This window comes from Colletotrichum higginsianum, chromosome 9 (assembly GCF_001672515.1).
Source record: "Colletotrichum higginsianum IMI 349063 chromosome 9, whole genome shotgun sequence".
In the NCBI taxonomy this organism is placed as follows: Eukaryota; Fungi; Ascomycota; class Sordariomycetes; order Glomerellales; family Glomerellaceae; genus Colletotrichum; species Colletotrichum higginsianum.
In genome coordinates, this window is record NC_030961.1 from 2,125,612 (window position 1) to 2,152,412 (window position 26,801).

Sequence of the window (26,801 nt, forward strand, 5' to 3'; positions counted from 1 at the left end):
CATGGCTACAGTCGGTCTGTTGGTCGCCCACCGGACCTTGTGTGGCCGTCGTCCATCACGGAACACCGAGGATCGGACAGCGCCACGTCTCAACCGGCTTACTCGCCCACGCGCCGCAGCACGAAAGCCGAATCACAATCTCCCTCTGTCCGTCAGCCCTGAACCTGTCAGACACCGGCAGGCCCAGCGTTGGTCAACACGTTAGGTACGGTAGGCCTTCTGAGGCAGACGGGCGTGGCGTGCGTGGCATACGCACGATGCCCTAATTACTCGGATTTACATTGTCCAATTTAGTGGCGGTTTCACCTGCCTGTCCCACCTAGCGCCTGCGAGGAATTGGAGGGCGGCTCTCCAACTCCAACTGGAGCTGAAGAGATGCTTCCAGTTCGCTGTAAACATGGCTTTGTATTGCGAGTCCATCAGGCGCGGGGGGCAGTGGCAGTCTGACGTATCACGAACCTGCGGAATCTTGCGCTAGAGCCTGATCACCCTCTTTCGAACGAGCCTTGCTTGCATTGGTTCCTGCTCCTCTCGGATGTTTGGGAATGGAGCCGGTTCCAAGCATCTACCCATTCACCGGTGAGTTTTACTGTGATGAACGACTGACTGGCTTCGCGGACTTCCGAACATGAGAGGTGCAGCGCGCATCGAACGTCGAGAGCCATGGCAGTCGGGTGACGCATGCCCCGCTGCACCTAAGCACGACATGGCTTAGGATTCTGATAGAATGCGATGCAGAACGGCCAGGCGGCTTGCTCTATGACAAAGATCATGTGAGCTCGAGTCGGACTGCTGCTGAAAAAGCGGCCAAAGCTTCTATAGTCGGCAGGGGCAGCGCTGCTCCCTTGGCCGCTTTCCATTGAAGGAGTCGGTTTGCAGTTGTCGGCCGCGTCGCGCGGGCGGACGGACGCTCTCTCCATATACAAAGCCATGTCCGACAAACAAAGAACGGCTCCAGCGCTCCCAAGACCACACGGTTGTATACCTTGTCATACGGCCGAACGAGGTACAGTCAAGTCCAGTCGGACCGTGGTGGCTGCTATGAAATAAAGTCGAACCAGACGGCCAAGGGCCCTTCTAGAACCCAGGTTATGTTTAGCTTGCATCATTCCTAGATTTGCCGTCCCCTCAGACATCAGTCAGTCTAATGAGCTCCTCGACCAGGATGCTAGCAACCCAAGGCTATCGGACCATCAAGACAAAATCGAGGACGACCGACAGGGCAATAAGATGTAGCGAGCATGTGCTTTTCAGGTGTTCCGGCCATGTGACGTCGAGAGCAGTGCGTACTCACGCTTTTCGGTGCGCCAATCTTCCACGGAGCTTGCCCTGGAGATCTGCGCTGGAGAGACGAGAGCGCGTCCCTGGCCGACAGCGAATCGCGATCGATGGGCCAGGGAGGACAAGACGGGAGATGGAGTTGAGCACACGGCTGTCAGCCGTGGTAGAGGCCGCCTCCCCAGCAACTGGTCGAGGAGCCTCGCTACGCCCTGTCCCGCTTCTTCGGCTTGCCGGAGCTCGAGCGTCTTCTCCCATGCCTAAAAAGATCTGTCGACCCAACTGATCTGCGATAGGTATGCATGATGCCCCCCCTCCCGGGGACAGTCTGATTAGCGAGGTGGAAAGCCCTTTCCAACCATTCTGCATCACAGCTTTGGAAATGTCTTTAAGCGAAGCACCGCAACACAAGTCGATCTCGATCCATCGAGGGTGGCCACGAGTTGGGTTCAGAAACTGCCTGGCTTCCTCTTTGCTCATGGTAAGGTTCCGTCCTGCCTAGTCGACGTGGACAAGCGCATGCACATTCATCTGCGAGCCTCGCGCCATGCCCACCCCTAATCAAAACCGGGTTGGGAATCGTGCAGCTGGCTAGCGACACTAGTCTAACCCCTTTAGATGGTCACATCCGGTAAAAACGCCACAGTGGCTCGTTACCCTCTGTCACAGAGCCGATCGGCGTTTGATAGGGGGGTGCACAGGTAGCAGCAGGTGTATCCCTAAGTATCTCCACGACGACGACGATACAGCATACAACATACAGATACAATGGCATACAGTTGCATATTCACTTCGACCCATTTACTCATAGTAGGCGGTTGTATTTACAGGCCCAATGACATGCGTCCTCAGGGGCTATCAGCCTCACGGCCTGTCCTCGAGACTCGGATCGACACTGACCCCATCAAGACTTTTGGGTCGTTACGTTGGGGGAGGGAGGAAACCATCCTCGCCAATTTCGTTGCGCGGATAACAGCAAGTCAAGGCATGTCGATGTGCTGAGAGATTGCAGAGGCATGAGAAAGCCAGGCAGATACGGTAGGTTCTTCCTTAATGTATCGCAAGACCAGGGCCCCCCCTCCCCATCAGACACGCTGCCCATTGGATCGAAGTTTCGATGTGAGTGGCCGGCGTGAAGCTCGACTGGTTGCGGGATTGGGCACGCCAGTTTTTGTCACAAGTTTATTAGGTGGGGAAAGCCAATCCGCCTGCCCTCCCATCTCGTCCACCTCGTCCATTTCGTCTCATCTCTTTTCGCTCGACTTGACAATGCGGACTGGGGGAAGGCCCGCGACGCTGTGGCCAGTTTGGGACCATGGCCGCCCGGTTCCGTCCCGAGAGGGACGGACTAAGTACAGACCTCGGCGACGCTCACAAGCGAGGCTTACGATGTATGTCGAAGATAGATGAAAGGGAGGGGGTGCTGAGGGATACTACCCTACCACGCCTCGGATCCTCGGAGCAGGAAATTATCCCGCACGCCATGATGATGCTCGCCTAGTGCAGTTCCCACCATCTCCCACCTGGGGAGTTGGAAGAGTGCCCATAGCCAGGTCCAGGCCAGACGTTGCCAGCTCGCCGATTGTGTACAGGTAATAACCTCATTTGTCGTGAAGTGGGGGGGGGGGGGGGGGGGGGGGTGCACAAGCAAGGAGAGGATATGCAAGTGTTCCTGGCAGATGCAGGCTGGACGGCATCTTGGTGGCACCCGAAGCATCCAACTTCCTTTTTCTCCTTCGAGTTTCATCTCATCTACCACGACGGCAAAACTCAGCACGCTTTGGTCGTCTTTGCGAGACGCGTGCTCATGGCCCTTGCCTCGGCCGATGGTCGTCGGACCTTGAGTGAGGCTGTAAGCATGGAACGTTATTCATCTATGATGATGAGACTGCCTAGTATCTGGGGAAATCGTCCCAAGCTGGGAGAAAGGTTTGACGACCCGACAAATGATCCCAGGGCACCAGCGCCCTAATGAGATAACGGCAGGGCTACCGAGTGCCACTTTAGCCAAGCGGAGGTTCCCCGGCGACGCGAGGTGTCCCTTCCCCTCTCGAAATCCCGATCTGGAAATGATCTTTACGGGTTGCATCTGGAAAGTGTACTTGCCCGCAGACTACACGGATGCCACATCCAGCCAAGCATCACGGGAAATTCTCCCAGACTGCCCGGGCAGGGAACTGGGACTGACATGCACAGTAAAAAGGTAAGCCCCCTCCTCCTTACGTACGGCCAGAAGTCTTGTTTCTCAGTATCTCTTCCGTTCTTGCATGATTACCTACCCACGCCGGCCGTCGACCATCGGAGGTTTATCCCCCAAAAGGCAAAACAATGTTTGCCTTCCGTCGTACCGGCTCATATCTGCCGTGCCCACCGGCGTTTCTCTGCCATTTCCACTCTTATGCCAAGTTAACAGCTGACCACAATGCCACGCAGCGACAGCAGGAGATGGTACGTATAGAAATACAAGGGAAGAGGGGGGGCGCGGCGGACGGGGGCGGATGAGGTAGACGTGAGTATTCGTATGCTTTCCCCACACCAAGGGAGATTGAAACCGTCCGGGAGAGAGGAGAGGTGGAAATCACAATCAGAACAACAGGGTGTCTAGAACCGGACGTCAAGAAGGGTGCTCTCGAAACGGCCGGTACAGTGAGGTAAAGGTGTTACCTCAAAAATCCGAGACCTTGTCTATTGCCAGGGTGGTGAGTAATGAGGCGGTCGTGGATGGGCCGGAGACTTGTCCATCGAACAGAAGGAAGCAGAAGAAGCCCTGGAAGGAAAAGTAACGTCTATCGCCAAAGGAGCCAAAGGGAGGGGGGAGGGAGGGGCCTTTCATCGTTGACGCCCCGCCATTGAAGTGGGCTATCGTCAGATTTATCGGCATTCCGTCAACTTGGTGTGGTGCACCCACTTGGGGGCAGAAACTCGGAAGGCTGGGAGATTTGAAGCAGGTCAGCTTCGAAGAGTGACGACAGAGAGAGAGAGAGAGAGAGAGAGAGAGAGGAAGAGAGAGTTGGTGTTGCATGACGAATTTCTGCTCACAACCCCACATCTCATCTATCCATACCTCCTCCTCCTCCTCCTCCTCCTCCTCCTTCCATCTCAAAATTTTTAAGGGTTATTTCGTTGAAATCAGAGTTTCCAAGATCAAAAGGTGTGCATGGCCTCGTCGAGCAAAGAGGATGTTTGGCGGGTCATCAGGCCGCAATGCCCAAGATCTTGCGAACGGGTGGAACTCTGCGAGCACACGGTCGTGAGGGGGATGAGGGGAGGGCGTGAACTTAAGCAAAAAGGTTCGACGGACATGGGATGATCCTGTGATCTGAGCTGCTTTTATAACGTGGACAGAAAGGAACTTTGCTGGGATTTGACCAGAATGTGTAATCGACATGGGACGAAAGGAACATCCAGAGTCAAGACGTGTACACATAACACACACACAGAGGCACAATACATATTCGTACACCTTGTTGCGTGGTTGATGACACTGGCCATTCCCGATGCAAATGTCGGGTCATGGAGGGGGGCTCTCTTCGTGGATGATGCCATTTGTGTTGCAGGACTTTTTGCTTTGTATTATGTTCACATTGTACTTGCACTAGACCAACTGAAGACCAAGACAACTCAGGCAGGCCCACCAGCGAATAGGGAAAAGCAAAACGGCTCAACAAAGTTTTGGTCCACGGTCCCGCCGTCGTCGTCCAGCCACACGGATGACGGAGCAGAACTTCTCCCTTGGTTGTTATCCCTCTCTTTCCAGACACGGGGAACCCACACCCCCCTCCCGGCAAAGCGCCCTTTGTTTCTTTGCTGGCTTGGCAACGTTGCGGCGGCTTCGCTGCCGCAGTCCGCTTGCCACGAGTAAGTCGGGGTCTCTTACCTTTCCCAAGGTTTTCCAATCTCTGGTTTCCTATCGTAATATCCCGCGCCCGGTGGGAATTGTTCCGGGGGGCAAGGACCCCCTCACCCCCCCCTTCCAGCCCTCGCCGTCGATTATGAGGCCATTTGGCGACTCATTCCTGTTTAACTTGATGACGATGGGCGATTCCCTTCAACTACCATGAACCATCTGTATCTGGCTGGCTAGCCCCTCTGCCCCCTTCTCCATAGCATCCTCACAAGGCTAATCTTGCGATCCATCCGATGAGGGGGAAATCCTTGTCAGGCTGGGCTGCGTCGGACACGGAGCAGCCTAATCAGGCCGTTCCTGGTGCTGTGAGTTATTCTTGGGCGCGTACAGATCGATGCGGCCAGGGGAGTTGGCACCAATAGATATCTGCTCCGACGACGCGCACAAGATCAAGGTGGGAATGGGTTCCAGAACTCGAAGGGGGGGGGGGACTATTTCCACTTTTTCCTTCTTCGTGTTCTTCTATGAGACGCTGTCCCGCCCGGACATGGGGTCCGGAAGATTTGACAGACTTGTTTGTGAAGGCTCCCTCCTTGCCCTCTCAATCTGTCCCCGGCCTTCATCGAACCTTTCAAGGGCTGTGCAAGAGATAGAGAACCGCCAAGATGAGGGCAGCAACACACCCACCACCCCGCTCATTCTGGACATCGAGCTGCTGCCGTCTTACTCGCATGTACGTACGTACGCGTTCCTGGGATTACAGCCGGACAGCCGCACATGGGTATGTTGTCCTGGTCCCTCAGCCTCCCACTGTCATGTAAGTAAGATGATGGGAAAGAAGACCGCACCACCCGACAGACACGGTTTTGATTGTCCCAATCTCACGATTCCGGCCAGGGAGGGAACCGATTATTTTCACTCTCGTATGGGCTGCGCTCGCATTTGGGAATCGAGTCTCGACGTTGACTGACTCACTCTCTTTAGCCCCCGAGCCTCATACCCGAAGACCCATTTCTCACGCAGTTCCCTGTGAAGGCAAGACCGGGACCAAGCCAAGACCGGGGGGTTTTTGTGGCCGAGGAGACCAGAAAAAGTTGTTCGAAAGAGGTTTTCCTTACCGAGACAAGAATCCTGTCTGAAACAACTCCCCAAAAAGTACTCGATCCAAGCAGAGGTAACATGCGACCTCTCATCGGAGGAGAGATGAAACCCAAATACTGGTCGGCCATAATCGTACTCTCACGAGATGTGTGTATATACGGTTCAGCCTTCATAATGTCGGTTGGTTGTGGACCTGACTAAGCGCGTGTTCCAGAGCGTGTGCGTGTGCGCAAGTGTTTGCCAAGCTCGACATGAGCAGACGATTTGCAATTCTAGCCTCCGTCTCACGTCAGTACATGTGTCCGTCTCTGTCTCAAACGCCTCCTCCTGCAGCCTCCTCCTGCAGCCTCCTCCTGCACGTCAACAGCACGACCTGCAGCAGACTGGACTCATTGTACCGTGGAAAGGGAGAGATGGATAGAGGGGGCTTTGGAGGGGGAGAGAGGGAGGGATAGAGAGGGAGGAACAGAGAGGTGATACCAAAAGAGTGTGACAGTCACAGAGTCCCCCCAGCCTGCTGCCCTTTCCTGCGTACGGACGTAGGCAGCATAATTCGCTTCATATTCAGACCCTTGGCAAGACACAACGAGGTAGGCAGGCAACTGCGAAGCACGGGAGATGACCCGTCGATCACTGAGTAGGTAGGTAACATGTACGTACATCAGAACAAAGGCAACTTGTCTCCTCTCACCAGCTTCACCTTTCTTTACTCCCAACGGGAGAGGCCATATGTGACTACTGTGATGCTACACTCCGAACAAAGATTCCAAACAATTGCCCAACAGCTCAGATGCTTTCCGTTCAACTCCCGTCGTTTCCGTCCTTCAGAACAAAGCCAGTCGAGGGTCCTCGCAACAGTGAAACAAATCATCAAGTGCCAGGAAGCCTTTCCTTTTCCTGCTGGGTATAGAGATCGTCTTGTCCCTACGCCCCTCTATTTCCCTCCCTTCTTCTGTGTCGAGTTTCTGCGCCATGCCCAAGTGAGACAACACAGAACATGCTCCCAAACCGACTTTCAGTAAACACGGTATTCACCCCGTCGACCAATCACGATCGCCCGTATATGTTGGCACAAGCTACACCCTCTCGAACTACTACGCCTCCATTCGGCCCGCTGCTGCTTCGGCTGGCATGGAGGATCCCCCCCCCTCTTCTTTCCTTTTTACTTTTCTTCTCTGCCTGGGTCGCATCATCGAGCTGTCGTGTTACCCCAGACTCAGACTTAAACGTTCCGACTTTTGGATCGAAAGGGCGCGGGCTCCAGCGTCTTAACCAGGGAAGATCTTGTCTCTGGTGCTTGACCCTTGCGAGCTCACGCTGTTGCGGTTTGCAGCTTGGTACGGTAGATTCTCCGCTTTGAGGTTCTCGTCCGTCGACGAGGTCGTCCCTTGGCGCTGTGGCGCCTTCTTGGTAAGCACCGTCCTCGGCTTCTCGGTCGGCAGCGACTCGTTGCTGGTGCGTGTCTTGGTGAGCTTGCGCGACGAACGTTTCTGAGACGGCGCCTGCGATTGTGTCTCGGCTACCAAGCCCAGATCGACAGCGGACCTTGAGTCGCTTGATGCTCGGCTGTGCACCGTGTTGTTGCTGCTTCCCGACGGACGGCTGTATGCCGGGTTCTCCCTTACGGGCAGATGGAAGCTGGCCCCGGCCCCGTTGAGGTCGGTGGTGATATACGTCGGCGACGTGGAAGCAGAGCGTGCGGCATCGGGAGACGGAGCGATCTGGCGGCGACGGTTAGCGTGGGAGCCTCGAAATCCCGACCAGTGTCTCGCTTACGGATACCTGAGGGCTGACGTAGGTGTCCAGCTTCTTCTTCAGCACCTCGGAGCGCACCGGCTTTGCTAGGTAGTCGTTCATGCCCGCCGCCAGACACTTCTCGCGGTCGCCCTGAATGGCCGATGCCGTCATGGCGATGACGAGTATCTTGCGCACGACGTCTATTGGGTCCTTGCGGATCATTTTGGTCGCCTCGTAGCCGTCGAGCACGGGCATCTGCACGTCCATGAGGACCACGTGGTACGGCCGACCATCCCTGGCCTTCTGCCGTAGACCCTCCACAGCCTTCAGGCCGTTCTCGTAGGCGTCGACGGTGGTGTAGCCCAGACGCTGCGCGTACTGGATGGCTATCTTTTGGTTAATGGGGTTGTCTTCCGCGATGCAGATCCTGATTTGGTCCTTGGGGATGGCGGTGAGGTCCAGGAACGGGTTCGGCGACGTGTCGCGCTCGGCGAGGAAGGCGGAGCGCTCGATGGCTGGCGGGGACTTCATCTGCTGCGCGTCGCCGGCAGATACGTCGGACTTGGCCTTGTCAAACGTAACCTTGAACCATGCCGTCGTCCCGACGCCTTCTTGGCTGTCGAGCTGGATCTTGCCCTTCATCATCGTCTCAATCAGAGACTTGCAGATGCTCAGACCAAGACCGCTGCCGCCGTACTTGCGAGCCGTGCTGGTATCTGCCTGGCTGAACGGCTGGAAGAGCTTGACCAGCTGCTGCTGCGGGATGCCGATGCCCGTATCCTGCACCCTGAACAACAAGGTGGCTTTGTCGTTGGTTTCCGACTCGACGCGGGCGCCAATGGTGATGGATCCATCCTCGGTGAACTTGAGACTGTTGCTAATAAGGTTGCCCAAGACTTGGTGAAGTCTGATAGGGTCACCAAAGATGAGCATGGGAGGTAGGTCGATGTCCTGTATAATCTTGACATTCTTCTGCTTTGTCTTTTGCCGGTTGCTGTACGACACCGCGCGCACAACCTCGCGCACCATCTCTTCGGGGTTGAAGGCGATGACGTAGAGTTTCATCTTATCGGCCTCCATTCTGGAAAAGTCGAGTATGTCATTGATGACGGTCAGCAGCAGCTCCGCAGACACCTTGATATTGTCCGCCATCTCCTGCTGATCCTTGTCCAGGTCGCTGTCCTTGAGCAGCTCCGAGTTTCCTATGACGCCGTTGAGAGGCGTGCGCAGCTCGTGGGAGACGTTGGCGAGGAAGATGGACTTGGCCTTGGCAGCCTCCTCGGCCAGCTTGACGTTGCGCTTGGCCTCGGCCTCGGCGTGTTTGGCCTTGGTCTCTGCCTCGAGAGCCTTAGCCAAGGCACGCTTCTGCAGGGCGACCATGGACACGTTCTCTGCCGAGACCTTTTCGACGGCTTTCATGGCCAGGGCATTGGAGTAACTGATGCCGATCTGGTTCACCAGCAGCTGCAAGACGGAGACGTTGCGGTCGGTGAAGGAGCCCGGCTCGCCCTCGAGGTACAAGACACCGAGGAGCGGCTTGGACCCGTGGCAGATGGGGATGGCGATGATGGCCTTGCTGAAGACGTTCCGCTGCAGCCAGGCCTCGCTCACGTTGCCGAACCGCTCATCGCTAACGATGTCGGGGATGAAGACTGCTTCTCGGAAACGGGTGCAGTAGAGTATGACGTTTTCGGCGACGAGTGAGGTGCCAGCCAGAGGCAGGCCTGGGATATGCGCCGACGCGCCCCTTTCCGGGTCGCCGCTGGCGGCGAGGCTCCAGCCAGACTCGTCCGAGTCTTGGACGACAATGGCGGCGAGCGTAGCCGAGCCGCCGCAGGTCTGCAGGATGACGTCGCACATGGTCTTGAGCAACTCGTCGACCCGGAGGACGCCAGAGATGACCTGAGACGAGAGCAGGATCGCGTGCAAATCGATCATATCGAGTGCAGGCAGACCTACCCCGGGTTCGTTGTGCTCGTGCATTGAGCCGCGCCACGCACCGATCCGCTCGCCCTTAATGTCGGCGATGGCGGTGTGGTTGGACTGCTGGAGCCCATCTGGGCCTTCCTCGCCCTCGACGGCGCGGTAGTCGACCGTGCCGCTGTCGCCGGCAAAGTCGGTCTGCACGGCGACGTCCGTCGTCCTGGGGTTTCGTGCCGGACTGTGAAGCAGGACAGCGTGCTCCTCCTCGAGACGGTCGGCGACGGCAACGGCCCCGAACTGGCGGTAGAACGCAATGGCATCCCTGAGCGCAGAGCGAGCCAACCTTCGGGCCTTGCGTCTGACGAGCGTGCCCGCCATCAGCGTATTGCCCAGCGCCGCCTCGAACAGGTAGTTGTGCTCCTCAGCGTTGTCAAGAGCCTCTTCGTAGAGCTTGACGGCGCCGCCATAATCGCCCGTCAATTCTGCAGTTTGCGCCTCGAGGATCCTGGACCATGACATGTAGTTAACCTCGGTGTAGACCTCCCACTCTTTGATCCTCTTGGTCAGCTCGCGGAGCTTGTGCAGAGTGTCCTCCGTTTCGTCGGTCAGACTGCCGGGGTCTAGCCTGGGGTCGTTGAGCTTGCGGACCATGCTTCCCGCGAGTGCAAGGCCGTAGAAAAACATGACCAGCCTGCTGTTGCGGGCGGACCACAGGTTTTGGATAGCTTCGTAGCACGCCTGGCCAATCTCGATGGCGCGGTCGTAGTGCCCATAGATGAACAGGGGCACAATCTCGATGCTCTCGTACCAGAGAATCGACCGGTTGCCGTTCTGCGTGTTGGCCCTCAGCCATAACTTGTAATTGGCCGAGCTGTGCTGCTCGTCGGTCATGACCTCGAGTGACTCGGTGGTGCGCGTCTTCCCCTGCAGGGCACGGCACGCCTGTCGGATCGAGATGAGAAGGGTGCCCCCCCGCGTGTCTTGCTGCCAGTTGGGTATCTCTTCGCAGCCATACCGGCAGAAGGCCTCCAAGTCGGAGCAGTTCTCGCTGGCAAAAAACTTCAGCTGCGCCGCCAGTCCGAAGCTCAGGATCGAGGAAATCCTATCGCCGGCTGCTGCTGCGTAGTCGACCGAGCCCTCCAGATGGCTCAGCGCCACGGCCACAGGGATCTGGACGTGCCCGATGAAGTTGGCGTACAGCATGTAGCCCCTAGCCATGGAGAAGGGATCGCGGTACCGGTCAAGCAGCTCGATGCAGACGTTGCCCACCTCGACGGCGAAGCTGACCATGTTGAACCGGGCCAGGGCAATCAGACCGAGGTGGAGGAACGCCATTCCGGACTGCGGGAAGGCGCCGCGAGTGAGATGCAGGTCGAGCATGACGAGAGAGAGGTGGTAGAAGCGTAGATAGTCGCTCCACCACGCGGCACTGACCGTCTCGGCAAGTACTGCGCCGACAGACGGCAGGCCGGGATCTTGTGACTGTGGCGGATTCATGAGCTCGTTCTTGTCCATGGTTTGTATCCTCACAGACATCTTCTCAAACTGGTCGTCGCACTTCTCGAACGTCGGGTTATCGTCGAATTCCACGTCCAGTGCATGCAGGCACTCCTTGAGGGAGGCGAGAGCTCCCTTGGCGTTGCCGCTCTGCGCGAGGGTTCTAGACTGCAGAACGTAGGCAGGCGCCTTGTCGAGAGGTGTGCGGGCACATTGGAAGACGTTCTCTAGCAGGGCGTTGGCTGCCGCATGGTTGCCCATGTAGAGGTAGCATTCGGCAGCTCGCAAATGCAGCTGCATGGTCTCGTCATAGGAGACGTCCTCAAGCTCGTCGTCCCAGGGGTCGGGCTGGAGGAGTGCAACCGCTGTGCTATATAGTTTGGAAGCAGTTGGACGGGCACAGTTCTCGACGGCCGCCTGCGCGGACTCGAACAGCAGTTTGCGGTACGACTGACGCCTGGGGATGCGCTTCTTGATGATGTCGACAGACTCGCAGATGTGCGAGGCCGTGTTGTCCTTGGCCCTAGGGTCTGCCGAATAATACTTCAACAGAGTCTGGGCAATGACAAAGTGCATCTTGCGAGCGTTGCACTCCTTCAACGCCGCCGATGCCTGTATAAATCTGTCGTGGGCAAAGCGGAACCTGTCGTCCGTCTCGCTGGGGACGATGATGTAGGCCTGCACGGCCGCTTGCAGCCCGTCAATCGCCTCCTGCTGGGAATACCGCGCATGGTATTGCTCGTTGCCCACTCCTCGACACATGGTTTCGTTCTCGTCTTCGTCATCGTACTGGAACTCGCCGCTCATGAGCCGGGAGATGAGCTCGAAAGAAAAGGAGGACCCCAACAGGGCAGCCCAGGCGAGCATTGCCCTAGACGCGGGCGGCAGCTCGTTCAACCTGCGGGTGATGAAGCCGGTGTCGAGTATGTCGTAGTCGCTCGCGCCCTTGAAGTGCTCAAACAGTCTGTCGAGGTCAAAGTGCCAGTTGCTGTCCCTGTAGTCGTACCAGATGCACTTTTTCCTATAGCACGCACTGAGCATCTCGCGCATGTAGAACGGGTTGCCTGCTGTTTTTGACTGTATGACGAGCGCCAGAGGGAGAACCTCCTCCTTGGGCCTGCACAGCGTCGTCGCCACATATTGGATGATGTCGTCCTCGCCTAGAGGGGACAGCTTGATGCGGGTGACGACTGGGCCGCCCGATCGCGGGAATTCTGCCGTTCCGTTAGCACACAGCGCCGTCCTCGAAGGGCGGCGGGCTTGCTCACCTTCGGATTCGGGAGCTTGAATGATGGACTGGACCCGCTCGGGGGATAGCTCCTCTGGCCGGTAGGTAATGATGACAACCATCTTCATCCGCGCCCCAATGATCTGAGTAATTAGCTCCATCGACTCGTCGTCGGCAAAATGAAGGTCGTCCAGCACGAAGCAGATGAATTTGTGGGACGTGAACATGCGCAGCACATCGAGAAACGTGTTCATCAGACGCATCGTCTTGGTCGCGCCGCCCGCTCGCAGGAAGTCCTGGGACGCCTGGGATGATATGACTGCGGGCTTGGTCAGGCGCCCAGGGGAGCTTCCTGGGGACGAACCGCGTCTCTTGAGGCCGGCCCTGATATGGCGAGTCTGGGTCACGCTTTGCGTGATGGAGACGGATCGGGGGACGGAGGTGTCGAGGGCGCCGATGAGGAAGTCGGGAAGCCCGAGAACCTTGTGGAGCGTCGGCCACACAGGACGGACATACTGCTTCAGCGCCTGGTGAAACTGCGTGTCCGTATTGCGCTCGCCAAAGACCTGCTTGAAGAGGGACGACAGCAGCTTAAGCAGCGGCCCGAAAGCAGTCCGGCGAGCCGTATCGAACTTGGCCGTGGCGCAGTAGCCTCTTCGCCTGGCCTCGGCGAGAACGGACTGGTAGAGGCAGCTCTTCCCGAGGCCACCCGCCCCCTCTACGAGGACGATCTCGCAATGCCCGCGCCTCCGGAACTTGGCCGAGCCGAGCTGGCGGGACAGGCTCGAGGACGATGACTCAACGGCACTGAGCCGGTTGCTATCCGTGGGCGTGCCGATGCCGTCGGCGAGGCTCCGCGTCTCGATGGACACTGACTGGTGCCTCTCCCACTGTCTCTCCCACGGTCTCGTCATGCGCCCGAACGGCCCCGAGTTGGACGAGGCGATGGTGTCACCCGATATTGTCTGGGTGTCGGACAGGACGGACGGCACAAAGCTAGCCCTCGACTGCCTAGGATCAGAGGAGGTAGTATGCGTGAAGGAGCCGCTACGGCGGGTGGTGCCCTCCGCGGAGCTCGCGCCCTCGCTCGACAGGTCGCCGCAGTCGGGGAGCTCGACCGAGAGTTGCGAACCGTCCGAGAAACGGTTGTTTGGCGACCTTTGATTCATCGAGTGGGTCTTGGCAACCCGCTCGATCACTCTAACGAGGTCTGCCCTTTCCTTCTGCCGCCCGATCATCATGCTGGGCAGTATGAAGAAGGATGAGATGTCCTTTTCGCCGATCTTCCACTCCTTCAACGCCAACCAGTCGCCGTCAGTCAGAAACTGCTGCACCTTGAGCAGGTCGTGCTTGAGGCCGCTAGCCGAGTGGTATCGATCTGCGACGGTCTTCGCCGTGCACTTTTGTATGATGCGGCCGATCACGTCGGGTATGTCGAGCCGGACCTGCGACAGGTTAGGAATCCTCCGGCCGAGAACGCCCTGCACGATGTCTAGTGGTGTCTCGCCCTCGAACACGGGCTGCTGCGTGAGCAGTGTCCAGAATACCACGCCCAGCGAATAGATGTCGGTCCGGCTGTCAGGTTCCGCTGGCATGCGCCCTGTCTGCTCGGGGCTGATGTAGAGGAGCTTGTTCTTCGCACCCAGCTCCTTAGACAAGCTCGACCATGACGTACTCGACAGGCCACCCTCGAACGACCTTGTCCCGGTACCGAAGTTGATCAGCTTGACCGAGTTGGTCTCGATGTTGAAGTGGAAGGCGTCCGGGCGGATCTCTCCATGCGTTATTACCTGGCCGTAGTGAAGTATCTCAAGACACTGACTTGCACCGATGGCGAAGTCGAGGAAGTATTGCAGGTCTATCGGGGGCTGCAGGCGGAATTTGGTCCTTCGATACGCCTCATAACGGTCGTCCACCTTTCTCGCCTTGTAGAACGCCGGCCCCATGTCCATCAGGTCGAACAGGTAATTCTGGCCAGGATGCTGATATATTGCGACGACGATGGACCCGCGGTCGCCCGGGTGGGGGGCGAGGCGGATAAGGTCGAGCGGCTTGACAATGTGGTGCCCTTGGGGATCGGCCGTGGCAAACAGGTTCTTGGCTATGTGAAAGGCTCTCTCTTCGCGGAGCACATGGTAGGAGACGCGGGCTACCACGGGCTCCTCTACGTATGATATCTCAGCGGCGCCGGAGGGGTTTATGGGGGGCGAGGCGGCCGAGAAGTCGCTGCTGGCATCGCTGGGCAGGCCTGAGTGAAGACTCGAAGAGCTTGCATGTTCGGAGGGCGACGGTCGGCCGGACTGTAGCCTTGCGGCCGAGCCGGGGCTCGAGGCGGGGTGGGACGAAGAGGACGACGGTGGGTAGGGCGACACAAATCTGGTGCCGCATACGTGCCTGCGGAGCACATGTTAGACGGGCATCAGGGAGGGAGGCCAACAGAGGTCGTTCAGGTAGCTGCAGGAGGAACACACCAGATGTCGTAAGATGTGTGGAAGGGGAGTCTGGACTCGTCCCAGGTGTAACCGGCGATCTGGCGGAGGCGCTCAAACAGGCGTGACGGAGGGTCGAAGTGGTCTTCCGACCCGATGGCAGTGCCGTCCATTGTCGGTGTCGGTCATATGCGCAAGCCTGAGCTTGAACGCCGAGTGTTGGTGTCAGTGGGGGTGGTGTAAGATGAGAGGGGTTTTGTGTCGGCTTTTCGATAGAGTCGTCGTCCCCGTCGCTGTCGTCGTCGGTGGCGTCGTCGTCGTCGTCGTCGTCGCGAGAAAGGAGTGGGGGGAGGGGCGACAAAGGTCAGGTCGGAACGGTCAGCTAGGCACTCCTGTCCATGTCATGTTCTGATGAGAAGCCCGAGGCGTAGAGTTGGTAGGTATGAGGACGGGACTGATTGTATGAAAGGTTGTATGATTTGGTATCGCGGGTGGTGTAAGATATTAATCATGCAATGTGCTACAACGGCCAAGTCTGCGCGCGCGCGCGCGATCGAAAGATACACGGGTGGGCTGTCAGACTTGCGATGGATGCAGCGGGAAACGGCGCCGGGCTCTCTAAGGACATCGGTTTGACAGAGAGAAGAAGAAAAAGGCACGGAAAGACGATGCGTCTGAGACGACGTTGTCGGGCGAAATGGGCAGACCAAGTGTGGGCAGCTATCGTCGGTGGTCAGGCAGGAAGTTGAGGTGCCCCGTTGAACCTCGCTCACGTCTCCCACCTTTGCCTTGGCGCTTGCTTTGCCTCTGGGTCCCAGTGGCACTGCAGCAGCGCAGGGTGAAAAGCCAGCGGACGAGGGCACGCTGAAGCAAGTAGGTACCTTAGCAAAAAGGTGGGGAGCATGTACAGGACCTCCCTTGAAGCCCAGCAAGGAGTGACTAAGGTGCTGGCCTACCCAAGCTACCTACCTACCTACCTACATGCCGTGTGCCTCAGTAAGCGACTCTCCCAGCTTGCCCGACTTGGGTGCCGAATCTTTTATCAGGTCACCGCGATGCCGTCATCTTGCGCGTGCTTCTTCCCCGGTCTGAGAGAGCACCCGTAGGGCCCGGGATCGTGCTGGAGCGTATTGGTTTCTCTGCGCGAACTCCAATTCAGGGCAAACCGGCCATGGCACAGATTGGAAACGACATCTCGGGAGAGAAGGAGAAAGCCGAAAAATATCAATACAGAAGCAGTCAAACGGGCTGGAACGGGTTCCGCATCCCCCTCCCCACTTGGCGGACTGCGCGCCCAGAGAGTCCCCCTCAGCACTTCGGACAGTCAAACGTTGGTGTCTGTGTTTAATACAAACGGGGCCACAGTGACATCTCCACGCCTCTCCCCTGGCATCCTTTGTCTCTGTGTTTCCGTCTAGAGCGCTGGGCTCTTACCTGGTCATCGGTGGCCAGGGCATATACACTGTATATGAATGACTCTGTGGCGCTGGTTGCATCAGTTTGTACTATCAAAACAAAACAAGACAAAGAACCCAAGACGATGGACAAATGCCAATCTAACCCCCTGTCACAGTGGTGGAGAGGGAAACAGTAGACTATCTATCCACTTATTTCGGGGCTCTAGGCCCTGGGTTGTGGGTGTAAGTCCAGCCGTCATCGCCATTCTCTCCTATACCTACCTAGGTACTAGGCAGGTAGGGAGGTAGCTACCAGGGCCAGACCCGACACGCCAATGATCAACAAATGGGTGGCCTGGCGAATTTCAGTTGGTTGCGACTAACAAGGGAGAAAAAAAAAAGGGAAAAGGAGGGGGAATAAAATCAGAAAGGCAAACAGCCTCAGTGTCTCGGCGCGCCGACTCGAATACCAATCTCCATCATCGGAGCTGTCAAGAGCAGCGCCCAGCCAGGACTCAAGGGGATGATTTAGCCCAGATCATGTTGCTTGCTTGTCCCTCGTGCCAAGCCTGCTCACCAGTAACACCCCAATGTGTGAATGACTTCTCCCGCCTCGCCCACCCACACGATATCAACGTTGTGGCTCCCGGTGTGGGCTGCTGCTATATCAACATTTTACCGGCGGCGTTGCGTCTCCCCATTGGGATGGGGAAAAGTGGATTGGAGAAAAACTGCAGAAACTTTCCCACCGTCGTCTTGTCTCGTTCGTTGCACAACCTGATCCGCGTCCTTTGTTCCCTTTTTTGTCCACTCTGTTTCTGCCGTTCCTCCCGGCCCCCATCTTGTCCTCATCACTCTCAGGAGTTTTCGGCTTTTCCCCAAGTCCTGGCTCCCAAGAAGACCGTCAACCCGTTGACCGCTCATGTCTCAACCTGCACATCAGAGAAACTTTAGACCACCGCTCCTGGTTTTGGCCTACACACAGTGTGCTTGGCCGCCAGGAGGTTGTACATCGCTCATCCCAGAATCCCATACCGAACCCCAAACAGGGGTGAGTACGACACTAGGACGCCGTCTCTCGCTAGCAACAAGCCCCTCCGCACTCCGCCTGGCCATTTCGCCGCGACTCATTCCGTCCGACAACCCCTTGCCCCCTTCAAGTTCTTGCCAGTTCCGAATCGAGTCCCCCAGGGCCATGGAAGTGCCTAGAGGAACACTAGATGGAGGATTCAGTCTCACCATTTGATGCGAAACCTGCCACGTGACTAAATCGCGGCACAACAACAATAACAACAGCAACAACACCCCCGATGCTGGCCGACTCCTGAGTGTCCTGTCACAAGCTGCACTACAGTTCAAGGCGACAATTTGGGATCAAAGAATCTGATGTCATTGACGCACAGCCCTCAACTCGTGTCAACAACCCCCGCCAATACTTGCTCGGCCTTGATTTGTTTTGCATTTCCCCAATTCCCTTTGGCGTAGTAGGTTCACAATCCCGTTTTCTTTCGTCCAATGTTTGCGACCTTTCTACTCGTGTACATACCACGTCGCGAGTATTACAAGTCCCATCATGAGACTGCACCAGTTTCCAGGCTAGCGCGTAACCCTGGCAGGCGCCGCTTCTGTCAGGCACTGAGGTCGCGCCGGAACGGATATGAGCTTCGTATTGCCTCGTGATGGCGGCTCATTCCTTGCTACTTTCGAGGAGCCTCATTGCCTTGTTCGGGCGAGGAAACAAACAATTAGGGACTTGCCTCTTGATAAGGGCAGGGATGCAGATTCAACGGGAGGCACTGAATGAGACGCTAGTGAACGGCCCGCATTCGTCAGTGACTTGACTTAGGGAGGTAGGTATCGTTACCGGCTGCCAGACTGCATCATCCGCGGACCGAGCTAGGTATGCAAGTAGGTCTGAGGGGTCGCAGCGTCATCACAATCAAGTCGTTGCGATGAGAAGAAAAGGTTATGCCAAACGTCAATATCTATAACTCTATATGGGTATCCCTTCTTAAAGGGCCCGTCGGCCCCCACGTCTGCAGCTGCGCACGACTCTTCAACATCATCGTGGGTATGGCGCACCGAAGTAATTTCCCACCAATTCAACAACGTAAAACTCCCAGGTATTCTTATATGCTTAGCCAAAGCTTCCTCTTTTTGCCAGAGCTGGCCTCTTCCCATTGGTCATGCTCATGCTTTTATGCCGTGTAGCAAAAAGACAAGAAAAAAAATTCAATGCAGGTTTTTTTTGTGTAATTTGTTTGCTTCCTCCCGTCATGCCGCAAGCTTACTTGCTGTGCGAGGGCAGGGCACCAAAGGCAAATGTCTGGGCCAGGCGGCGCTCCTCGTTCTTGCGGCTGTTGACGAAGTCGGGGTAGTTGAGCGTGAGCTCGACGGCGCCGTTGACAATGTTGTCCGCAGCCTCGACACCGAGCATGAACGAGTGGTCCTGGTTGCCAACCTCGTATCTCCAGCTGCCAAAGCGGCCGCGGGAGTAGATGCCCTGGTCAAGAAGCTTGGGGAGGAGGTCCTTGAGGACACCCTCTCTCTCGAGCGAGGGAGTCGGGTAGCCGTGGTTGAAGCGGCGGTGGTAGGTGGAGACGATCTCGTCCTCGGGCTTGATCATCTCGGTGTTGATGAGGCCTTGAATACACTGCTCAAGGATCTTCTCCTGATCAACAGGCTTCATCGAGGACTCGGAGACCTCGAGCATGATGGACCAGTAAGGGCCCTCCTGGGCCTCGGTCGACGCGGCCTTCTGGCCATTGGCCAAGTACAGTGTTGGCAGCTTCTTGCCGGCCTCGGGCTGGTTGTGAGGGGAGTAGTTGGAGAAGATGGTAGCGCGGTAGAAGGGGCAGTTGTCCTCCGGGAAGTACAGCCAGCACTTGTCACCGATGCGCTCAGGGCGCTCGCCGCGGATACCGACACCGATGACATGGGTCGACGAGTAGAACAGGCCCTTGGACAGACTGACGAGCTCTTGGTTGCCCATGCGCTCGACGAGCTGGTCGACATTCATCGTCGAGATGAGCTTGCCGTACTGGACGGTGGTACCGTCGGCGAGGGTGACGACCTTTTTGTCGGCGTCAACCTTCTCGACGGTGCCCTTTTGGCCGTAGCGCGTCTTCTCCTTGGGGAGGGTGTTGGCGACGGCGATCCAAATACCACCGGTTCCGTCGCGGGCGGGGAACTTGAAGGTGGCATTGGGGCCCCAGTTACCAGCGACCTTGTTCAAAACGACGTTCTCGGTGACGAGCTTCAGGTTGGGTGCGGCGACACGCTCTCCGAGCCACTGGCACTGCATCTTCAGGGGGTATTAGTCTTCGCTGCTATGCAGGGAGGGGGAAGGGATTGCTGTTTACCTTGGTCGTGGGGACAGCCCAAACCTTGTAGTTGTAAGGGCGCATGAAGATGTCGGCAACACCCTCACCACAGTTACGCAGAATCCACTCGTCGAAGTCCTTGGGCTTGGTGTTGGCGACGCGGCACTCGAGGGCAGCGTCGATGAGGCCGTTCATGCACTTGACCTGGTCCTCCTTGGGCAACATGGAGATGTTGTTCTGGAAGGGGTAGGGGACCCAGAGGCCCTTGTAGCGGACGTAGGAGATGCGCTGATGCGTGAACCAGTCATCCTCCTTGGGGAGCGCCTCCTCGATGCAGTCGTCGAAGTATTTGTAGTGGGAGAAGATGACGTGGCCGCCGACATCGTAGAGCTGTCAGGTGTTCTGTTAGAAAGACTCGAGACGGCTTGCGAGGGAAGCGGTAGACTTACGAAGCCCTCGGGAGTAGTGTCGGTGCCGGCAAGACCACCGGCCTTCTCGGCGGAGTCAACAAGCAGCCATGAGGGGCCGTTCTGTGGTGGCAATTAGCATTGTATGCCAAACGGAGGGGGTTCGCCATGATCTAGCGGTAGAGACATACAATCTGGTTCAGGCGCTTCGCAGCACCAAGACCGGTCGGGCCAGCGCCGATAACCAAGACATCAACCTTACTGGGGGAAAAGATAAGTCAGCGAGGGGATTCTTCAACGGCAAACATGCCCGAATGCCAGTCCAATGCAAAGTAGTAGCTCAGGAATGGGCGCAATGGGAGCCGGCGCAAGGGGATATACGCACATGTCAGCCATGGTGGGGGATGTGTAGTTTGTGTAGAAAGTGGCTATGATGCGCAAGTCTAGCGGTAGGTAGACAAGAGAAGGAGCGTCTCTAACAGGAGGATCCGATGAGCAAGGGAAAGGATCACGGGTTCGTGAAGCAAAAGTTGAACCTGGGAAAGAAGAAGGGAGAAAAGCGAGGGAAGTTTTGGCAGCAAAGTAATGGGAAGGAGGAAGGAGAGAAAACTCGCGCAATGGTGGCTGCCGTGGCCGTTGCTGTAGATATGGGTTTCTGGTCTCGACGGGTTCCAGATAAAAAGGGGACACTCTGACATTGACTGGCAGGCAGACCGGACTCTGACCAACAGCTGGTGGTGGTAGTGGTAGTGGTGCTGGTGCTGGTGCTGGTGCTACCACCTGCTTGCTGCGGCTGCTGCTCTTGCTCCTGGGTCCTTGGTCTTGCCTCCTCCTCCTCCCGCACCGCAACTGTGATGGAGGGGCCAAGATTATTATTTGGGACAAGGGGTTCAGCGGGGCCCCCTGGTCGGTGGTCATGAAGCTCACTTTCAATGCTGCAGGCACGTACCGCTACTTTTACTGCCGAGTACCAAGTTGCTCCGTCCACTAACGCGCGCCCCACATTTTGAGATATCGCACATGGAACATGAGCAGCACACTTCGAGGTGGTGGCTTTCTGGCTCAGTGGCTGCTCATCTCTGCTGCAGGTTCTTCCCAGGGGCACAGGGTATGGGTGTGGTGTGGTGTGGGCGTGGATGCACACGGCGGCGTCCCGAATACTGCAGAAGTACAGACAGAGTCCCTTGCCGTAGCCAAACTGGTGACAGAATGTGTACTTTATCTGCCGCCAACGGATACCTCTACGTCTTCACCATAACTGCAGATAGCGTAGCCACGTGTGCTCTTTCAAACGTCTCCTTCGTTGAGACCTATGATTTTGGCACTTAAGACAAGCAAGTCCTTATATAATACAAAAAGCTCCTAACCCTCGTTCTATCGTTCGATAACATTTTTAAACGACGTATGTCTCGACAGATAGCAGCCCATCGCCAACTCTCGTTACGCCTTGGACTAGACCGCAAAGAAAATCCGGAACGGCAACTCGACGGACGGACGGACGGCAGGCAGCGAACCGCAACTCTAGCCCGCGCCGTCGTGCACTGCGATGCTGCTTGTCCCCCATCCCTCTCTGGACTCTCACTCCTTACGGAGCATGAAGAAAGACGTGGCCGTTTGTACGACTGCAGGGGGTGGCCGACGGGTGCCAATGTTACAGCCACAACAGTGGAGTGCTGGAAGCTTGTCCACAGTCCAGAGACAGCCATACTCCAGTCTCGAATATTCGTAGCGGCACTGGGCAAGAGTGTCGGCCCTGCGACCCACGGCTGGTTACAGAGTCCAGACCGGGCTTGTGATTGGCCTCCTTCGGCTGACGGATTTCTGAGACTGAAGCAGACAGGCGACGGAGTTTCTGATTAGACGCCCGTTGGATCAACTCGGTTGAACCACGAAGTTGAAGTGGCATCGGTGGTGAGTACCTTCGCTATACATGAGGTGGTGCCTGAGGTGAAGAGCGGCCATGATGTGCGAGTTGGGATCACTGGAAGGAGATACGGGCCCCTTCCCCCCCCCTCCGCCTGGGTCTAGTCTGGCCTCTTGAGTCGTTCTATCCACAGCCCTTTTGTGTGCGGTCTGGAAACCGGGAAATGGAGAGAGCTGTGGAGAGGCAATCCCAATCCGCCTTCGCTTCCCCAAGCGCTCGAGGACACGTTCCCTACATGCCTGGTTTTTACTCCCCCTCATGGTGCAAGCGTGTCCGTCGACCACGTACGCACACACACCCGTCAACCCGTCCCAGCCCACTAGAAGTAGTAGTGTAGGTAGTTGAGAAAGAACGTGAAGCGGCCCACCGTTCACAGTCCACGGTCCACAAACCCCTCCATCAAGGAGACCACTTACCGGATCATCATTATCATCATCATCATCGGCGGTGTCGGCGGAAACAGGCAGGTTTGATGTCCTCGTCACTCAAAACATTGACTATCGCAACGATGTGGATCGTCTGTGGTATGATATTAAACAATAGACGGACACAGGGAAGAGACCATAAGCGTTTCGACCCCAATCTGAGTGAACGGATACCAGGAGGGTCGGAAACACCCTCACAAGCCGCTCCTCATTATGATTGATGAATTCCCAATCTTCCAATCTACCTTTGATGCGCCGTCACGCCGCACCCACCACCCTCTGCATCCCGACCCTGACGGTGACAGACCGCCAAGACGATGCGCTCGTTGACCGCCTCCTGTCGGGGATACAGTCCCTTGGTCAATCCTGCATGCACGGCTGCGAAAGGAAAGGAAAGAATCGACACGGCCACAACAAGGTCTCTTGCCTTGACCTTCAAAGCAGGCCTTCCGAGTGGCCAATTCACTTCGGGCATCAGAGTAACTCTGCTGTATTATCCAATCATCACGCTGTTGGTGCTGCCCTGTCCCGACCACGCAGATCCTCGAGGCTCCTGGACCTCACGACCCTAATCCGACCCAAAACGTGCTCTTAGGAGAGGAAAGATGGCCTTACCCTCTTTGCACCTTGACCAGGCACCATCGCAGTGCGCGGCGTCTTTGTCGTCCCGAGTTCTGCGTGCCAATCCCGCCGCTACTGTCCATGAGTGGATTTTGGGCGTGGCCTGCGCTAAGAATTCTCACACTTTCGAGTCAATTACGCCGACAATCTGTGTCTTCACACGTTATTTTCGTCTCCATTTCCCAGTCAGGCAGCTGTTGCCTGTCATCTCGCTCAATTTTGTCCTGTCATTATCGGCGTGTGCGTCTGTGTGTCTGCCGCTGCCGCTCCCGCCATCGATTGTCACATTGGCATTGGCAGATGGCCCAAGAAGAATGTCTTTCTTTGTCTTGGCTAGAATGGCCACAACTCACGAGGCAGATATCCTGCTTCTCTGTTTTGCATGCTCCGCCGAGTCCTTGGTGCCACGGAGTCTAGGGCGCCCGCCTTCAAGGTTGCAAAAGCCCCAGGTCAACTGGCAATGCCCTCGACGACAGAACCCTGCCCGGTGTAATCTCATAAGATGAACGTGATCCCACCCCCGCTGGCATGCTGCAGCTCGCCATAATCCATCATGCGAGCAAACCTTTGAGTATGTTGTTTCGACGGTAACGAGGTTGTACAATTTAACCAAGGCTTATTATACGTAGCCGTTTCGACTGGGACCCAGTCGCTGTTTCCCGAGTCGAGTACGCACTATTCTGGAGTTGCCGACGAAGACACCGAGCCAAAACGTGCCCTCTGTCGAGTTTGGGCCCCAGATCATGGCCGACGCTGGCGCACCACAAACCAATTGCCTTTTGCGCCAGCCCAGACGGGCCAGAAGAGGATGCTAGCAGGTTTGTGATTCGGCGGCTCAACGCCTCTACCCGCAGGATGGGGCTCCAGTCGTTTGCTTGCAAAAGCCCATGTCCTCCCATCTGCTCATTATCATCGACGTCGAGCGTCGCCAATCACGATGGGGACAGGGATACCGTTGGCTGCCGTGCTTGTGCGAGGTGGTCTGCAACTCGCCTCCCAGCCAGCGATCGCCGCTCGAGAAATTGAAGGCAGCCTTTCTTGTTCCTCTGCTCGGCCCTCGTTCATTGCCCCTCCTCCAACGAGGATAACGAGCTTGTTCATTGTTGCGATGGGGGAGCAGGGCGCAAGGGGGCCAGGTGCCGCCGTTTGGACATCTCTGCAATCTGGGAAATCTTGCCGTCACTCGTCCTCCTGGTCCGTTGTCGTCACCGCTGGGTCCGGGCTGGACTGCTGATGGAGCACTCTGAGTTAATTTCGATCCGTCGGTAGTTGTTACAAACAGACGCCGTTCTGGGTCCCTGGCCAGCTCTTCTCGTCGGTGATGGACGTTACGGTCCCAATGCGGGATCGCCCCCTGCCATTCATCTGCGGGACGGCGAAGGAGGCTGTGAGAGTCGATCACCAATTGTCCATCTCTCCGCTGGTCTCTCTATGGTCCATCTGCTGCGCGGCCTTCCGAGCGTGCGTGTCTCCTCCACCGACAACGTCGAATGACGGCCATTTCCCCGAATAAGACGCATGTTCGAGGGCCTGCCCGGCACCCGGCGCAGGGATTCGGGCCCCATCTCATCAACACTCTGAAACAGACAAACTGGATCTCTTGTAGATCGGCCGGGTCGGTTTCGAGGTGCCGCATAAACCTCGACGTGGCCAGCCACTGATTCAGGGAACACTCCAAACACTGGGTTTCTAATAACAGCACCACCAGCCAGAGAATTACAGAATTACAGCGGAGCTGTTCGCTGACATAATGCTTGCTATCGTCTGGCTTGCATGTAGCGTAGCTATGTGTACACGCCGAGGACAGGTGGGTTTGGTAGTGTCCTCGTCTGATAATGCAAACACCTGGTGCCATGTATGCAAACAGGCCGCGGGTAAATAAATGGTGGACGGACGGAAGGCTGTAGTGCCGTGGACAAACAGCCAGCTGGTGGATGACGATGCAAGCCAAGCTGCCTAGCCCATCTGCCAGATCCAGGTCGATAGATCCGATGTCTTTTGATTGCACACTGCTGCGTCTGTAGCATCGTCGGCCTGTCAGCCGCTCTTTCGGGGCCACACCACACGCAGGCATTCGAATGCAGGTACGTGCGAGGCGTGCTATGCATGTCAGCGACAACGGTAGACAGACGATAGGCGACAGGCGGCCCCGGTATCCGGATAGTCATGCAACACTCGCCCTAAGTTTGGGGCTCGGTCGTACCAACAGCTGGCTTGGTGCGGCAAGTGTGGCAGCCACGCAAGTCACGGTATGAGTAAGGCTGAAGTGAGACCTGCTGGCCGGACGCGGGAGTTCGTATTTCGAACGAACCTTTCCGGGCCTCGGGAACAGTGGGCGAGGGCGAGGGCAAGGGCAAGACGTGCGCGAGGCGGGTAGGCTTGAGCCTCCCGGGGGTCAGTGAACGAACGAACCAACATCTCGAGAGCGCCTTAGTCTGGGTAAGGCGGCGGGGAGCTTCGCCTAGTCACGCTGCGTGAAAGGTCGCGAGCTTGGCCACAGTCTGTGACGGATTCGGTCCGTAGAGGCGACGAGGAGAACGAGAACGAGGGTGGTGCTTGTGAGTCGTCGTCGGACAGGCCAAAAACAGGGTCCCACCAACTCGCGACTCGTGGGACGAGAATGCAATCAACTTGGTGGCAGGCGTTGAGAGGCAGACGGAGGTACAGGTAACAGGCTGGGTACCTCGCCTTATGGACGCAGTCAAAGTCTGTAACCAGTAAAGCAACTACAGGTCTGGAGTTGATTGCAACCGAACGCCGCCCGGATTAACGACAGAGCAGCAACTTGACAATTATTAGACGGCTTATATTGCCGCGGGCCACGGGAACCGGTGTGTCAGCCTCAAAGTGTGTTCTTTTCTTCGCCTCTCCTTCTAGCTTATCTTTATTCGACCGTTGCCGGATGGCATATGTGTCATATCAGGTTACCAACACTAAGGTGCTGGAATACATGATATGGTACATACCTACAACCTACCCATCCAAGAGAAGGCCGACAAGTTACCCAGGTTAGCAGTCTTAAGGTGGCTGCTCTGACACATGGTAAGGGGCCATACCCCATGACATCGTGATATCAGCGGCGTTCCCACGAACGCATGGAGATGTGATTTCGACCCGACAAAACGGCCTGACCTATAACAGCCATCTTAGTTGCGTGTGTATGATCGGGGCTAGGACTCTAAGACTGAGTTGAGGCCTGGAGGGTCTTGCACGACAGGGAACGGCATTGCGTCCCTCTTCGGACTAAATAGCACGCGGACAATTGAGTGTAGCAGCGCTACACGTCGAGTATGCTGAAAGTAGCTGTACGGTATCTGTACATCCGAACTTGATAGCAGTACACGTGTATGTGCTGTAGCCGGCAGGATAGTTAGTTGCTCAACAGCAATATCGAAGAAAGTCAGTTGGGGAGAGTAACAGAGTCAGGCTGGGTCTGGATCGTCAACAAGTTTACCGTGCTTGGCTGGTCAGAAACCACCTTCCTTCTATGGTGCCAGGGCGTTAGTAGATCTGTAACCTGAGGTATCAACTGCGCCCACGACAATGATAAATAGATACTAGATACATGTAACAATAATAAGGCCAAACCCCCCCCCCCCCCCCCCCCCACTGTACCGCAATATGCATTTGTATTGTACTTACAGAGCAACGTGCTCCAGACTGA

At 56.7% G+C, this 26,801-nt stretch overlaps 3 protein-coding genes across 3 annotated transcripts; 1 reads left to right on the forward strand and 2 right to left on the reverse strand.

Moving 5' to 3' along the window:
- Nucleotides 1-6,304: 6,304 nt before the first annotated feature.
- On the forward strand, nucleotides 6,305-6,647 carry CH63R_12863 (uncharacterized protein; the record flags this gene model as incomplete). Its single annotated transcript, XM_018307837.1, has 2 exons — nucleotides 6,305-6,373; nucleotides 6,441-6,647. The coding sequence occupies 2 exons, from the start codon at nucleotides 6,305-6,307 to the stop codon at nucleotides 6,645-6,647; spliced, it is 276 nt and encodes a 91-aa protein (XP_018152254.1).
- An 847-nt stretch (nucleotides 6,648-7,494) lies between these two features.
- Nucleotides 7,495-15,213, reverse strand: CH63R_12864 (Hsp90-like protein; the record flags this gene model as incomplete). Its single annotated transcript, XM_018307838.1, has 3 exons — nucleotides 7,495-7,947; nucleotides 8,003-15,005; nucleotides 15,083-15,213. The coding sequence occupies 3 exons, from the start codon at nucleotides 15,211-15,213 to the stop codon at nucleotides 7,495-7,497; spliced, it is 7,587 nt and encodes a 2,528-aa protein (XP_018152255.1).
- A 3,511-nt stretch (nucleotides 15,214-18,724) lies between these two features.
- Nucleotides 18,725-20,563, reverse strand: CH63R_12865 (UDP-galactopyranose mutase; the record flags this gene model as incomplete). The annotated part of the gene is made up of 5 exons (XM_018307839.1): nucleotides 18,725-19,741; nucleotides 19,800-20,150; nucleotides 20,210-20,290; nucleotides 20,359-20,428; nucleotides 20,553-20,563. 5 exons carry the CDS (start codon nucleotides 20,561-20,563, stop codon nucleotides 18,725-18,727), a joined length of 1,530 nt encoding a protein of 509 aa, XP_018152256.1.
- Between the last annotated feature and the right edge of the window lie 6,238 nt (nucleotides 20,564-26,801).